This window comes from Geotrypetes seraphini, chromosome 13 (assembly GCF_902459505.1).
Source record: "Geotrypetes seraphini chromosome 13, aGeoSer1.1, whole genome shotgun sequence".
Classification (NCBI taxonomy): Eukaryota; Metazoa; Chordata; class Amphibia; order Gymnophiona; family Dermophiidae; genus Geotrypetes; species Geotrypetes seraphini.
In genome coordinates, this window is record NC_047096.1 from 81,628,428 (window position 1) to 81,644,163 (window position 15,736).

Consider the following 15,736-nt stretch of genomic DNA (forward strand, 5'->3'; position numbering starts at 1 on the left):
AAATTCAGTAGTTGGAACGCAAGCACAATCCTGGGTAGAGCTTTGGATTCTTTCCCAGAAATAGCTAAGAAGAAAAAAAAAAAAAAAATTGAATCAGGTTGGGAAGACTGGATGGACCATTCGGGTGTTTATCTGCCGTCATCTACTATGTTACTATGCAATGTTTGAAAATAGCCGTACAGAAATTTTCCTGTGACAATGACATGAAACTGATGCATCAGTGGCTAAGCGCTCAACCAAAACATTCTTTTCTGATGGCATTAAGAACTTAGTAGGATGCTCGGAAAAATGTATCGCAGAACAGGGTGAGTATGTGGAAAAGTTATGTAATTTGCTTTTGAGAGATTTAATAAATAGTGTTAAATAAAATAAAACCGTGTAAACTTTTTGGAGATTCCTCATAGTTATGAGCTAAAGTTTGTCTAGTGAAGTTTCAGAATTTTTCCTAAAAGTATAATTTATCCAGTATAATTTACATTACATTACATTAAAAGTCTTAACACTACGAGTACCTTCCTTCCTCCCATCTTCTTCCTGACACACCCCCCCCCCCAAATCAACCTGATCTACTCTTTACTAACTCTGGAAATGACCAGAGATCTTCTTTTGTAACCCACCTTCTATAACTCTTTTGTAATCCGCCTTGAACCGTAAGGTAATGGCGGAATAGAAATCTCTAATGAAATGTGATTAGTGACTTTTATTACGCTATTACCTTGCAGTTCAAGGCGGATTACATAAGAGGTTATCGGGACATTTCCAGAAGAGTTACCAAGTTGAAGGGGTTACTTTGGGGGATTGAAGTGCTTCCTGCGATGTTAGTTTGTCTTGATGGATTTCTTGAATAGCAGGGTTTTTATTTCTTTTCTGAAAGTTTTGTAGTCTGGTGTCGTGATCAGTAGATTGGATAGTTGGTGGTCTAGTTTCGCTGCCTGCATGGCCAGTAGGCCATCGTACATTTTTTTTGCATTTGAAGCCCCTTTGCCTGGTTGTGGTAGTTCGGATAAGGCGGTTGTTCAAGTAAGCTGGGCTGTCTCCATTCATGGCTTTAAATAGTAGACAGTAAAATTTGAGTAGTATTCTTGCTTGTATTGGGAGCCAGTGTGAGTCGAAGTATGCGGTGGTGATATGGTCGTATTTCTTCAGCGAATAGATCAGTCTCAGGGCTGTGTTTTGTACTGTTTGTAGTTTTATCATGACTGCGGGGCAGGGGAGATAGAGGATGTTGCAGTAGTCTAGAAGTCCTAGGACTAGGGATTGGACCATGAGCTGAAAAGGCACTGCTAACCTTTCCAGAATAATGACCTCACTACGACAACCCAATTGCTGTATATAATATAGGTTTATTAGTAATAGACAAAAGTCAGCTTGAATGGAACAATGGTACAGCATATTGAGCCAATGGATAACATACAGAGTAGCCGGCTTCTGTCATGGATCTATCCTGAAGCTTAAGTTAGCCGGTATGCTACTTATATACTTTAGTTCAGAAGCCTAGAGTACTACCTAGTTACATATTACATAGTCACTTTTTATTGGGTTGACACATCTATCATATCTATTGATTTATATAGTCTGCATACTTATCACGGAGCAGTATTGAAGCATGATGTCACCTACTGTCAAATCTGACTCCTCTCTATTTCCCCTGACAATGCATTCTTAATACTAAGTTTAGTAATTTTTGAGAGTAGGCCCCCTTCTTCCTGAGCTTCATTGTCGCTCTGTCAGCAGTTCAAATAACTTTTTTGGTAGGTCATCTTGTTTGGGTTTGTCTTCTTGGAAAGTCCCGAAATATCCAATGCTGTTATCGTCAGTAAATATTTTCTAGCTACTAGAGCAAAGATGAACCTCTTACATAAGCATATTGTTTCTACCGACAGGGAGAGATATGTTTCTTTCATTATTCAGAAACCTGCATTCAATAGCACAATGTCTCTCTTAAAAATATCCTCTGGGGGGTCTCATGGGGTCTTCACCTACAATTTCATGAAGGTCTTACTCCTGATGTATATTGTTCCTGATGGAATTGTTTTCTGTCAAAAAATTTTTGGATTTGCTTTAAGTTTCGCATGACTATGAATGATTTCTGTATTTTGTCGATTTGTGGTTGCATGGTACAACATCTGTCTATCATCACTCCCAGAAGTCTTAGGGTGGGTTCTCTGGTGTTATGTAGCAGAGCATGCAGGTTATGGATCTTTTTAGTGTGGTGCATGATAGTTGGCAAGCTAGTAGGTCCATATATGGGGTGGATGTTTTGTCTAGTATGTTTAAGTTTAGGGAGTTTCTAACTAAGATGGCTAGACCTCCTCTTCTTTTTTTGTCTCTGCAAACCACCTTTATCTTGTTACCCTGCGGGCAAACTTCTGTTATCCTGGGATCAGTGTCTGAGGTTAGCCAGATTTCGGTGAGGAAGAGGCAGTCTAGATTCTCGGTTTCTATCCAGTCTCTTATTATTCTATCTTTGGGCCTAAAGCTCTGATATTTATGTAGGCACATGATAGTGTGGTGTATTCTGTTTGAGCATTGTTTGTCATTTTTGGGTAGATGAGTGATCTTGGTCCTGGGTGGGTGTGGATTGGTCCTGGGTGGGTTTGTTGGTCTTCTCCCCCATGTTGGTGTAATGATGTGTTGCATGCAGGTCTGGCAGTTTATGTTTCTGTCTACAGTGATTCTCCTGGCTGGGTGGTGAACTCTGTTTACAGTTAAAATAACTGGTATTGGGGAGATGTTGTTTGCTGCTGCCTTACAGCTTGTTAGGAGCAAAGTGATCACTAAGATAGTTTGTAATTGTAATTTGAATACTTTTCCTAACTTGAGCTGTTAGCTTTTACATCTGCCCTCCTTTTGCAGTGCATTTGTGGTGGAGAGACAACCTTGCATGCCTATGCATCCTGATCGCCCTTTGGTTATCAAAACAGGTGTGCAGTTTACAACTAAAGTCAGGTAAGTGGTTCAGTATGATGCTACTTAAAAGAACTTAAGAAGATTTTGGGGCCTTCACAGATGGGTTCTTCTGTCTTTTCTCACTGAGTCTCTCATAATGAGTACTCCCATATTCATTGCAGAAGTCCCTTCCAACCTATGTCTTTGTGGTAGATCCAGTATCAGTATCTTACTCTGTGAAATAGAGCTGTGGAAGACTGGGTATAATTACAGCTTGCTTCTCTCACCACTATAGTGTCTCACTTTTGCCAGGCTACATGAGTGTGTACATTCCATGTTTTGCTTCAGGGTTTGATGCTGCTGTTTTGTCTCCTCCTCCTGATCATAGGGCCATGCCTTTTACCCTCTCTCCTGTTTAGGCTGCAGGGGTATGTCTAACTGGCTATTCACATGTAGTGCCATGACCACACTTGGTTGTGTTTCTGCCACAGTGCCTCCATGCAACTGTCCTATTGGGTTAAATGACTACATTTATTTGCCTCTATGTGGCAGATCATGGAGCACTCCTGAAAGAGGGTCCCAGATAGTATTAGGGTGTGAAGCTTATTTTTATGAAGGAGAGGGATGGAGATTAGTTTAAGTTGCTGGATTGGAACTAAAGTATCTGCAATATTCCACAGTGGACTGAAACACAAATATCAGATGATGATCATACACACAAGATTTGTATCACAGCATCATTTGGATAACATAACTTTTAATCAGTCTATCATAGTGTCTATAAAAACTTCAGTTTCCTGAAAGTAAAATTATTTTGAATGATCTCGGAGAAATAGATTTTGCAACCTTGATTTTTTTTACAAGCAGACTTGTCGTAGGCACACATTCACCATTTTACAATTTTGAGTGATTCTTTCTCAAAAACAAAAACGGAATGTATGTGACATCTCAATTTAAATATTAATATTGAAGAGAACATTATAGCAGAGTCCAGGCCTTCCTGGAGCCCTGCACACATATATACAAGACAGCGTAGACACTTGTGGAAGGTATAAGGAAAAGCTTTTATTTACACATACTTTTGAGCCTGTTCCCTCCCAGGCTTAGGGGAAGTAGTTTCTCTATTCAAATAAACAGTCCCAGTCAGACCCATGAACACATTCCACAGTTTTCAGAATAATAAGTTGGGTTTACCTCAGCCAACCAAGTTATCAACTGTCTCACAATGTCAGCTCCTTTAAACAGTCCTTTCTGGACTTAACTTTCCAGGGTTCCCCTTAACCCAGTGGTCTCAAACTTACAGCCCGCCAGGTATTATTTTGAGGCCCTCGGTACGATTATCATAATCACAAAAGTAAAATGAAACAGTTTCTTGATCATATGTCTCTTTAGCTATAAATGACAATATTCTTAAGACTTAGCCAAAAGGAAAGATTTATAAACTATAAAGAGTTTTATCTCATGCAAAATTGTCATTTCTTTAATAAGACATTAACTATTTTTTCTGAGGCCCTCCAACTACCTACAAATCCAAAATTTGGCCCTACAAAGGGTTTGAGTTTAAGACCACTGCCTTAACCCATGGCTGGGAACTCTCCTGGAGAATGTTTCTTGAGGCTTGTATCAGCCTCTAGATTTGGAAGCCTCCTCTTACTCTGGGACCTCCTTGAATGAATCTTAAACTGGAAAAGATATACTCATGTCTGCCTGTGACTCAGCAGCTTTTCTACCTCTTCTCAGGTAGCTGAGCCCTAAGCTACTGAGCCCAGGGCATCCTGGGGCTTGTAATTCCTTCTCTCTCTGATTAGCACCCCCTGCTGCCTGGTGGTATAATATCATTATTGAGGGAGAATCCCTGACTCTTTCACAAGCATGAAAATGAAGGGAAATTGTCTCCTCATATCAGTTAGTAATCAGACATGGCTGCTTCCTTTGTTTTTTTGATTAAACTTTTATTTATGTACCACCTAAACTAAGTAACTCCAATGTGGCGTATCATAGAATTAAACATAAAGTATAGCATATGAACATGCATTCTTTTTGTTTATTTATACATCCATCATGCTTAAATATTTGAAGGTATAGGTACAGAATAGAACTGTAACTACATCAAAGCCTACTCTTAATCTTCTTGTAATAAGTTAATCAAAGATTATCTCTACCGAGCTTTCTATTTCAGTGTGTGGAAAAATTATGTTGTACCTGATAATTTTCTTTCCTTTAGTTCTACCAAACCAGTCCAGAACTTGCGGGTTATGTCCTTCAACCAGCAGATGGAGACAGAGAAAGAAAGTAACTCTTTGTGATTTGCCCCTTAAGGGTATTGTGCAACCCTAGTGCACTCAGTGTCTTGAATGATAAAGCAGTGGAGCTTGTAGACATAGTCAAAGCCCTACACCATAATATTTCTAATACCCATATCAAGAACGCACTATTACCTCCGCTAACTAAAGTGCATCCGTGCTTATTTCTCAAAAAGCGATTTCACCCAGCTACTATACACGTTTGTACTATCCCGCTTAGATTACTGCAACGCTCTACTAGTGGGCTTACCTGTAAAAACACTCTCCCGTCTCCAAGGTGTGTAAAACACCGCTATCCGACTCCTAAAAAAACTTGGGCTTCCGCAACCATGTCACCCCTGCACTAACATCCATGCACTGGCTTCCTATCCAAAAATAATGCACCTTTAAAGCCTTGGTGTTAGCCTTTAAGACTTTTCACAAAATGGCGCCAAACTACATAGCATTATGTCCCCAACCGATCACTGAAATCCCAAACAGAAAATCAGCTGGTCCTGCCACCTGGCCACTCACTCACATCCGAGACATCCCGAAGACGCTCATATTCTCACTACATACCCAGAATGTGGCACATCATCCCCCCATCTGTTAGATCACTAGAAAGTCTTTGGAACTTCAGCAAAGCAGTGAAAACCTTCCTGTTTACAAACCCAGCTCCTTAAAGACCCACGTCTATACCCCTGATGGATGGATCTCAAAGACATTATTCCATTCGCTACCTCTCTCTCGGAAGTCACTCCTAAGGCAACAGAAGTACTAAACTCGATGGAGCAATGGATGACAATTCAAACTGAAGCTTAATTCAGAAAAAACAAAAAATTTTTGTTGCTTCGCCACACCCACTTGACACTAAAACATCACTGTGCATCAATAAACGTAGTTATCCCATCCAACCCACTATGAAGATATTGGGTGTAACATTGGACAGAGTCTAACCATGAAAGACCAGGTGGACTCCTTAGTTAGAAAGGGTTTTTTTTTACTCTCTGGAAGCTTTGGTCCATTAAAGTATATTTCGATGTCTCATCATTTAGAATCCTAGTACAATCCCTTATACTGAGTCAACTAGATTAGTGCAATATTGCCTACCTGGCAATTTCCCAGAAGAATATGCGGTGATTACAATTGGTGCAAAATGCGGCAATCAAGCTAATTTTTGGGCTGAAGAAGTTCGATCATATAACACCTTCCTACCAACTTCTACATTGGCTACCGACGGAGGCACGCGTGAAGTTTAAGTTTGGATGTTTTTGCTTTAAGGCACTATTCGGTTTAGCTCCTAAATATATAACTGACCTCTTCTCTTTCTCAAACAACAGACATAAGAGAAGCTCACACTCGAATTTTGTTTCCCCACCGGTTAAAGGAGATAAATTTAAAAAACACCATCAACATCTTCTCTCAAATCAAGTGGCATTATGGGGCAAAGATCTGGAACAATTGCTCACGCATACTACTTATGGGGAATTTAGGAAACACCTAAAAACATACTTGTTCCTGAAGTATTTAGGCAACTAACCTGTACAATCCTACTCCACAATAACTGATCTCTAGCACTGTTAATAACTAGCTTCTAATCTTGTTAATTCTAATTAATTTTAACCATTGTAAACCGCATAGAATTTCATGGTCCTGCGGTATATAAATTATTATTATTATCAATAATAATAAAACCCTAAGCATGCATGCGCACTTAGGGTTTCGTGATCCCTGCCGCCGTGTTTTCTGTTCCCTGGCCGAATTCTATTATAGAACACGGCGGCAGGGAACACTCCGGAGCTTCCCGCCCTCACTCACCAACCACTGCCCATGCCTTCAAAGGAGCCTGGTGAGGATTGCTGCCGGCTGTAGCAAACTTCGCAGGCCGCACAACACCTCAGTAGCACATTTCCTCTGATGTACGCGATCGCATCAGAGGGAACGTGCTATCGAAATGCAGAGCGGCCTGCGAGGTTCGCAAAAGCCTTCTGCGATCCTCACCAGGTTGCAAATGACCATGCTGGATTAGGGGAGCAGGGAAGAGGGACAGGGGGAGCAAGGAAGAGGGGCTGGGGGAGCAGGTAAGGGGTGCTGCTGGATTGGGGGAGCAAGGAAGAGGAACGGGGAGCAGGGAAGAGGTGCTGCTGGACTAGGGGAGCAGGGAAGTGGGATCGGGGGAGCAGGGAAGAGGTGCTGCTGGACCGGGGGAGCAGGGAAGAGGGACAGTGAGAGAAGGGAAGAGGTGCTGCTGGACCGGGGGAGAAGGGAAGAGGTGCTGCTGGACTGGGGGAGCAAGGAAGAGTGACAGGGGGAACAGGGAATAGGTGCTGCTGGACAGGGGGAGCAGGGAAGAGGGACAGGGGGGAGCACGGAAGAGGTGCTGCTGGACAGGGGGAGCAGGGAAGAGGGACAGGGGGAGCAGGGAAGAGGTGCTGCTGGACAGGGGGAACAGGGAAGAGGAAGCACAGAAGAGGTGCTGCTGCACAGGGAAGTGGAGTGGGGGAGGTTAATGCTGCTGCTGCTGCTGCTGCTGCACAGGGAAATGGAGGGGGAGGGTATGCTGCTGCTGCTACTGCACAGGGAAGTGGGGTGAGGAGGGAAAATGCTGGTGAGAAAAGGGGGCTGGGGCTGAAAGGGAAAATATGGGAGAAGGGAGCTGGGGGGGGTAAAAATGGGTTTGGAGCTGGGGCTGAAAATAGGGGACATGTGAAGGAAGGAGGCTTTACTAGTACCTGTTAATGTAATGGGCTTAAACACTAGTTATTATTATAATATGAGGAGTTCAATCTTGGCTATGTTTAATTTTAGATGGCAGCAAGACATTCAGGTAGCAATGTCAGACAGACAGGCTGATAACGCTCCACTTAATAAATAAAAACATCCTTCGGAACCCAATCTATATAGTTGCCAAATAATACCGAAGAAGTAAAACATACCTGACTTCAAAAACAACAGTGCAGCGATGGCAGGATAAAAATCACAATCTCCTGCATATTGATAGAGGAAGCAACTGTCAAATTATTTTTGAAACTGAAGCACAGAGCAGGCAGTGACATGCTGAAGCTCTGTGAGTCTGCCAGAAAAGGAATAGCCTGACTTACAACACAAATAATATGTAGAAACCCAAACTCCAGAAGGCACTGAACACCTTAACTGGAGAAAAATTTCCCTGTTAAGGCAGCAGCTGAGGAGCATTCTGTCTCCAACATGTGGTGGAGGGCGTAATAGGGCAGAGTACAGTACTGGGGTTCAAGAAAGGATTGGACAATTTCCTGCTGGAAAAGGGGATAGAGGGGTATAGATAGAGGATTACTGCACAGGTCCTGGACCTGTTGGGCCGCCGCGTGAGCGGACTGGTGGGCACGATGGACCTCAGGTCTGACCCAGCAGAGGCATTGCTTATGTTCTTATGGATCATAAAAGTAATAGCTGGACTGACACACAGCTAACCAACCTGGGTGAGAAGTAGGCTGCATAATTAGTCCACCATCTGCTGGAGACAGAGAAATATTGAGTATTCCAGAGTTGCACAATTCCCCTTAAGAGGCAAATCACAAAGAACTACTTATTCTTTGTCTTTATCCACTAATCTACCAACATAACCCAAAAGGTCTGGTCTGGTTAGATGCTAATTTTTAATTATGTTTATGTTTCTTTATTAATATTTGATATCCCTCTCCAGCATATCACAGATAGCACAGTTACTTACCGTAACAGGTGTTATCCAGGGACAGCAGGCAGATATTCTCAATATATAGGTGACGTCATCCACAGAGCCCTGGTGCGGACAGCTTCACAAGCAGACTTGCTTGAAGAACTTTTAGAAAGTTCGCGACTGCCGCACCGCTCTTTCGCGAGTGCTTTCCCACCCGACATAGGGCACGGTTCTCCTCAGCATCTCCTCAGTTCAGATAGCTAGCTAAGAAGCCAACCAGGGGAGGTGGGTGAGTTGTGAGAATATCTGCATGCTGTCCCTGGATAACACCTGCTATGGTAAGTAACTGTGCTTTATCCCAGGACAAGCAGGCAGGCATTATTCTCAACATATGGGTGACCTCCAAGCTCACCAGAATGGGATGGTGAGAGTGTTGGCAATTCAGGAGAATAAATTTTGTAATACTGCCTGGCCAAAGTGGCTATCCCATCTGGAAAAAGAATCCAGACAGTAATGAGAGGTGAAAGTATGAACTGAGGACTAAGTGGCAGCTTTGCAGATTTCCTCAATAGGAGTAGATCTAAGAAAAGTGACAGATGCCGCCATGGCTCGAAATTTATGGGCTGTGACTCTACCCTGTAGATGCAGTCCAGCCTGAGCATAGCAGAAAGAGATGCAAGCAGCCAACCAGTTGGAGATGGTTCTCTTGGAAACTGGATGTGCCAACTTATTGGGATCGAAGGAGATAAAAAGTTGAGAAGATCTTTGTGGCTTAGTCCTTTGTAAGTAGGAAGCCAAAGCATGCTTGCAGTCTAGAGTATAAAGAGCTGGAAACCACAGGATGAGCAGAGAAAGGTTTCCCCTCTAAGAACTGATGGAAAGCAGCAATTGCACTGAGATGAGGCCTGATTGAGATAAATGCAGCAGGTAATCCAAAACTGAAGACAAGGAGGTAGATTGAGGCTCCTTGTGATGAAGAGCGCACCAAGCAGAAAACCTAGTCCATTTCTGGTGGTAACATTGCCTAGTAGTAGGCTTTCTGGAAGCCTCTAAAATGTCTGCTACAAATTGAGAGAACTGGAAATTGGCAGTTACGTTGAAAGGTACCAAGCTGTCAAGTGTAGAGACTGCAGGTTGGGATGAAGGAGAGACCCCTGACTCTGTGTAAGCAGAGAGGGAAAAACTGGTAGAAGTAGTGGCTCCCTGCTGCTGAGTTGAAGTAGAAGGGAGAACCATGATTGTCTGGGCCACCGAGTAGCTATGAGAATCATGGTGGCATGTTCGTGTTTGAGCTTGACTAGTGTCTTGAGAATGAGAGGAAATGGAGGAAATGCATACAGAAACTGATTCGTCCATTCCAAAAGAAAAGCATCTACTTCGAGGTGATGAGGAGAGTATATCCTGGAGCAGAATTGAGGCAGTTTGTTGTTGTTGGGAGACACAAAGAGATCTATCTGAGGAGTCCCCCACTGACAAAAAATGTGATGGAGAGGTGAGGAATTGAGTGTCCATTCGTGAGGTTGCAGAAGACGACTCAATTTGTACGCCAGACAGTTTTTCTCTCTTTGAATATAAACCGCATTTAGAAAGTTGTTGTGAAATATTGCCCAATTCCACACCTTTTGAGCTTCCTGGCAGAGAGGGAAAGATCCTGTGCCTCCCTGCTTGTTGACATAGTGCATGGCTACTTGAATGTCTGTACAAATGAGGACTACTGGATCGTGAAGAAGATGCTGAAAAGCTTTGAGAGCATTGAAAATCGCTCTGCGTTCCAACAGATTTTTGTGACTCCGACGCTCTGTGCTGGACCAATGCCCTTGAGTGCGGAGACCATCAAGATGAGCCCCCCAAGCGTAGGTCGAGAAATCTGTCGTGAGGACCTTCTGATGAGGGAGTTTGAAACATTAAATCTCTGGAGAGATTGGAAAAAAGCATCCACCAGTGGAAAGACTGTTTGAATGAAGGAGTCACTGCAATGTGCTGAGAGAGAATCGGAAACCTGCGCCCAATGAGGAACCAGGGTCCACTGAGGAATTCTGAGGTAAAGTCTGACAAAAAGTGTCACGTGAACTGTAGAGGCCTTGTGACCTAGGAGAACCATCATCTGTCTTGCTGAGAGTGAAGTGGCGAGCAACACTTTGAGACAAAGTTGTATGAAAGTATCCTGACGTTGTTGAGGAAGGAATGCTCTGAGTTGCACAGTGTCCAATGCAGCTCCGATGAACTGTAGAGTTTGAGAGGGCTGTAGCTGGGACTTTGGAAAGTTGATTTTGAATCCCAAATTTTGGAGAAACCAAATAGTCCGTTGGGTCCCTACAATAACCCCCTGGGATGTCGTCCAGGTACAGAAAAACCTGAAGACCAGGGCTGCGCAGAGCTGCTGCTACTACAGTCAGGCATTTGGTGAAAACTCTTGAGAGCTGACACCAGGCTGAAAGGCAGCACTCTGTACTGAAAATAATGATTTCCCACCCAAAATCTGAGAAACTTGCGAGAGGCTGGGTGAATAGAAATATGAGTGTAAGCCTCTTTGAGATCCAGAGAGCATAACCAATCATTGTGATCCCGAAAGGGATACTATGATGCTAGAGATAGCATCCAAAATTTTTCTTTGACAAGAAATTTGTTGAGAGCTCTGAGATCCAATATAGTTCGGAGATCTTCTGTCTTCTTCAGAATAAGGAAGGAACGGGAGTAAAACCCCGTGTTCTGCTGTTCCAGAGGAACTTCCTTGATGGCACGGAGACGAAGCAGAGCTTGAGCTTCCTGAAGAAGCAGGGTGGTCTGAAGGAAGTGAAGAGAGTAACCTTTTTGGATTATTGTGAGGACTCAGAGGTTGGATGTAATTTGTTCCCATCGTTGATAAAAATGATGAAGACGACCTCCGAAGGGAAGAGGAGAGGACAGGCAGAATGATTGAGGTTATGCTCTGTGCTAGATGGTCAAAAAGTCTGAGTGGACTTGGGTGCAGCAGGAGCCTGAGGTTTATGCTGCCGTTGTTCTTGTTGCTGACTTTTGAGGATAACACCTCTGAGAAAATGGAGGAAGCCTATAACTCTTAGTCGTGGAAGGCTTCTCTGGAAAAAATTTGGTTCTATATTGATACCTTTCAAGTATTTAAGAACCAAATCTTTTCCAGAGTCGAGAAAATGGTAAAACTAGAGGGCATAATTTGAGGTTACAGGGAGGAAGACTTAGGGGCAATGTTAGGAAATTATTTTTCACAGAGGGTGGTTGATGCCTGGAATGCCCTCCCGAGGGAAGTGGTGGAGAGGAAAACGGTGATGGAATTCAAAAAAGCATGGGATAAACATAGAGAATCTCTCTCAAGAATTCTGTTGCAAACATTTTATTTTTAATAGCTGCACTCTGACTCTTTACCTTTCTTCTGCCTTGATGCTTTTGGATAATTATATTGTTGAAGTCTGCTAAATGTAGTGTCTATTTGCTTGAGTTTAACTGAAACAATTCTTTGTTGGCAGGTTGCTGGTCAAATTTCCTGAGCTAAACTATCAACTTAAAATAAAAGTTTGCATTGACAAGTAAGTAAACCCAAAGATTCATCAAAACTATTGTACGTAGATTGTATGTTTATTGCAAGAATTTGCTATACTACCTGCCATAATTAAATATCAAAATGTTTACAAGCCAGTGAAAACAAAAAAGGAAGAAAAAGTCCAGTAGTACATCTAATAGCAAGAAGCAGAAAGACAAGACAGTAGAGCAGTGAGAGGCATTCCAGAGAGCAGATGTCTTGAAATGTCATCTCTCTGGTTGATTTGATCTAGCATGAAAGACTGGGAAATTGAGAGCTGATGCTCATACAGAGAGTGAAGTGAGCACCAAGGGATATATATGTGGGATGATCATAGAGGTGAGATATCAAAGCCAAAATTTAACATTCTGTTACATCTACTCCGGATTCCATACATGTGGTGATCAATCCCTTCCTGTGAACTGGACTTGCAGAAGTGAGAATACTTATAGCTTTGAGCACCTCCAGTTTTTTCTCTGCAAGCGAGCTATTTCTGATTTCCTCTGCTTAGATTTATTTTTTCTTTCTTGCATTTAAAGTTTGTTTTTCTGAGGTTTCAGTTCCCTGCAACTCACAGGTCCGCTGTGCCAGCTTGCAGCTCTGCAGGGCAAGCCTTCGGGTGGACCTGGAGAGCCAGCCTGCTGTGTTTTTCTGGGCTCGGGGTTTGTTCCCCTGGGAGTTGGCTCACTGTCTGAGTTTCTCAGTGGCTTGAGCAAAAGTTGTGGATGCCCTGAGTAAGAACCCTCAGGGCATCAGGGCGCCGGCTGCATATTTACTCACCCCCGTCATGCTTTGAGGTCCCTGTGGGTGGAAATTGGTGTCAGTCCAGCTTGCAGCTTGAAGATTCCTTGGTTTTGGAGAGTTACAGAAAGTGTCTGAGGCAGAAAAGTCCTTTCCACCTTTTCAGCTGCATTTAAAATCCTGCAGGCAGCAATAGAGAACTGTGAGTACAACCCCATTCATTCCTGTGAGATAAATGAGGTAGGTTGAAAAATCCCAAATTTCAGGATTTTTGGGGTTAGGGTTCAGATCTCCCACCTCCGAAATCACTTTTTCTGTTTCTGAACTTTTCAAAAAGTCTTCATGGACTGTTTTTGTCATGCTTTTCCTGGCGACAGCCATCTTGGATATTCAATCTGCCTCTATCTTCCTACAAACTGCCCAATTTTTGCTCCCAGTCAGCTGGGATGGACTCCTCAAGGGGCGAGGATGTGAATTCATGTAAAATTTGTGTCGAGTTGCCAGCAGAAGAGTGTCCGTGTACAGCATGCCGTAATGCATGTGAGGGAAGGGTGGGAGCTTCGAGTTTAGCTTCATCCTTGTCCTCCAAGGCTGTTGAACTTCTATGGGTCCATGTCATAGGTAAAAAATATCACCTGGGTCCTTTTTCTTGCAATGATGCAAAGCAGAGGCGCATGGCATCTGGAAACTCTGCGAGCAGAGGACTTGCGAGCTTCATTTACTTCCTCTGCACCAGGCTTCTCCCTGAAATTTGTGAATCTCATGTGGAGAGCCTTTCTGACATGGCCAGGGCAGGTGACGCAGGGACCCAGGGAGCACTTTCTCCACTATGTTTGTTTCCCGAGTAAGCAAATTAGGCCCTGGCTCCAGTGACCTTTCTGATCAAGATGGGTTGGATGGAATGTCAGATTTCATGCCACTTTTGTTCCAGGATTCTGACTCAGTCCTGGATAGCTCCAGATCCCTGTTCAGGCCCGGCAGTTAAGAGGCCTCCCTGCACCTTGGCAATCCTCGTATCCACTGCCTTTTCAAGTCTGTCTCTGTCCACCGTTTTTTTTCTGATGTGATGTCAGAATTGAAGCTGGAAATGCAGCCCTCCACTTCTAGCCCTCTACTTCCAAATGCACAATCATGAGTGGTTTTAATGCCCAGCCCTCTTTCTTTCTGGCACATCCAAACATTACTGATCATAAGAACTGCCCAGTATCCTGTTTCCAACATTGGCCGACCCAGGTCCCAAGTGCCTAGCTATATCCCATGTAGTATCCTAGGAATAAGCAGTGTATTTCCTCAAGCCATATCAATAATGGCCTATGGGCTTCTCTTTTAGGAAATTACCCAAACCTTTTTTTAAACCCTTCTAAGCTAACTGATTTTATCACATTTTCTGGCAATGAATTCCAGAGTTTAATTACACGTTAAGTGAAGAAATATTTTCTCTGATTTGTTTTAAATCTACCACTTAGTAACTTATCCTAGTCTTAGTATTTTTGGAGCAAGTGAACAAGTTATTCACATCTATCCTTTCACTCCACTCATTATTTTATAGACCTCTTTCATATCACCCCGAGCCATCTTTTCTCCAAGCAGAATAGCCCTAGCTGCTTTAACCTTTCCTCATAAGGAAGTTGTCCCATCCCTTTTATCATTTTTGTCGCCCTTTTGTACCTTTTCTAATTCTGCTATATCTTTTTTGAGATATGGTGACCAGAACTGTACACAGTATTCGAAGTGCAGCTGTACCATAGACGATACAAGGGCATTATAACATTTTCATCTTTGTTTTCCATTCCTTTCCTGATAATTCCTAACATTCTATTTGCTTTCTTAGCAGCCGCTGCACATTGAGCTGAGGGTTTCAACCTATACTCAATACCAAGATCCTTTGCTGGGGCATTGACTTCTAACACAGAACCCAGCATTACATAGTTATAATTCAGGTTCCTCTTTCCCACATGCATCACTTTGCACTTGCTCACATTAAACGTCATCTGCCATTTTGATGCCCAGGCTTCCAGTCTCAAAAGGTCCTCTTGCAATTTTTCACAATCCTCTTGCAATTTAACAACTTTAAACAACTTTGTGTCATCCACAAATTTAATTATCTCACTAGTTATTCCCATCTCTAGATCATTGATCAGTGCTGGGAGGTGAGAGGCTGATATGCACGGATGGGGAGAAGGGACCTTGGGGTGATCGTTTCCAAAGATCTTAAGGTGAATAAACAGTGCAACAAGGCGGCGGCTGTTGCTAGCTGCATAAAGAGAGGCGTAACCAGTAGAAGAAAGAAGGTGTTGATGCCCCTGTACAGATCGTTGGTGAGGCCCTTCTTGGAATATTGTGTTCAGTTTTGGAGACCGTATCTGGTGAAGAACATAAGAAGACTTGAAGCGGTCCAGGGGAGGGCGACAAAAATGATAGAGGGTTTGTGCCAAAAGACATATGAGAAGAGACTGGAAGTCCTGAATATGTACACCCTACAGGAAAAGAGGGACATGGGAGATATGATTCAGATACTTAAAAGGTATTAACGTAAAACTAAATCTTTTCCAGAGAAAGGGAAATGGTAAAACCGGAGGACATAATTTGAGGTTGAGAGGTGGTAGACTCAAGCAATGTAAGGAAATTCTTCTT

The 15,736-nt window shown here is 43.0% G+C and overlaps 1 protein-coding gene across 7 annotated transcripts in view; it reads left to right on the plus strand.

Moving 5' to 3' along the window:
* STAT3 (signal transducer and activator of transcription 3) overlaps positions 1-15,736 on the plus strand; it is a 160,184-nt gene that overhangs the window by 63,416 nt on the left and 81,032 nt on the right. For all 7 annotated transcript variants that reach the window (XM_033917770.1, XM_033917772.1, XM_033917769.1 and 4 more), the window contains 2 exons: positions 2,857-2,949; positions 12,309-12,368. In XM_033917770.1, coding sequence (XP_033773661.1) covers positions 2,857-2,949; positions 12,309-12,368 — 153 coding nt within the window. The remainder of the gene's footprint in view (positions 1-2,856; positions 2,950-12,308; positions 12,369-15,736) is intronic.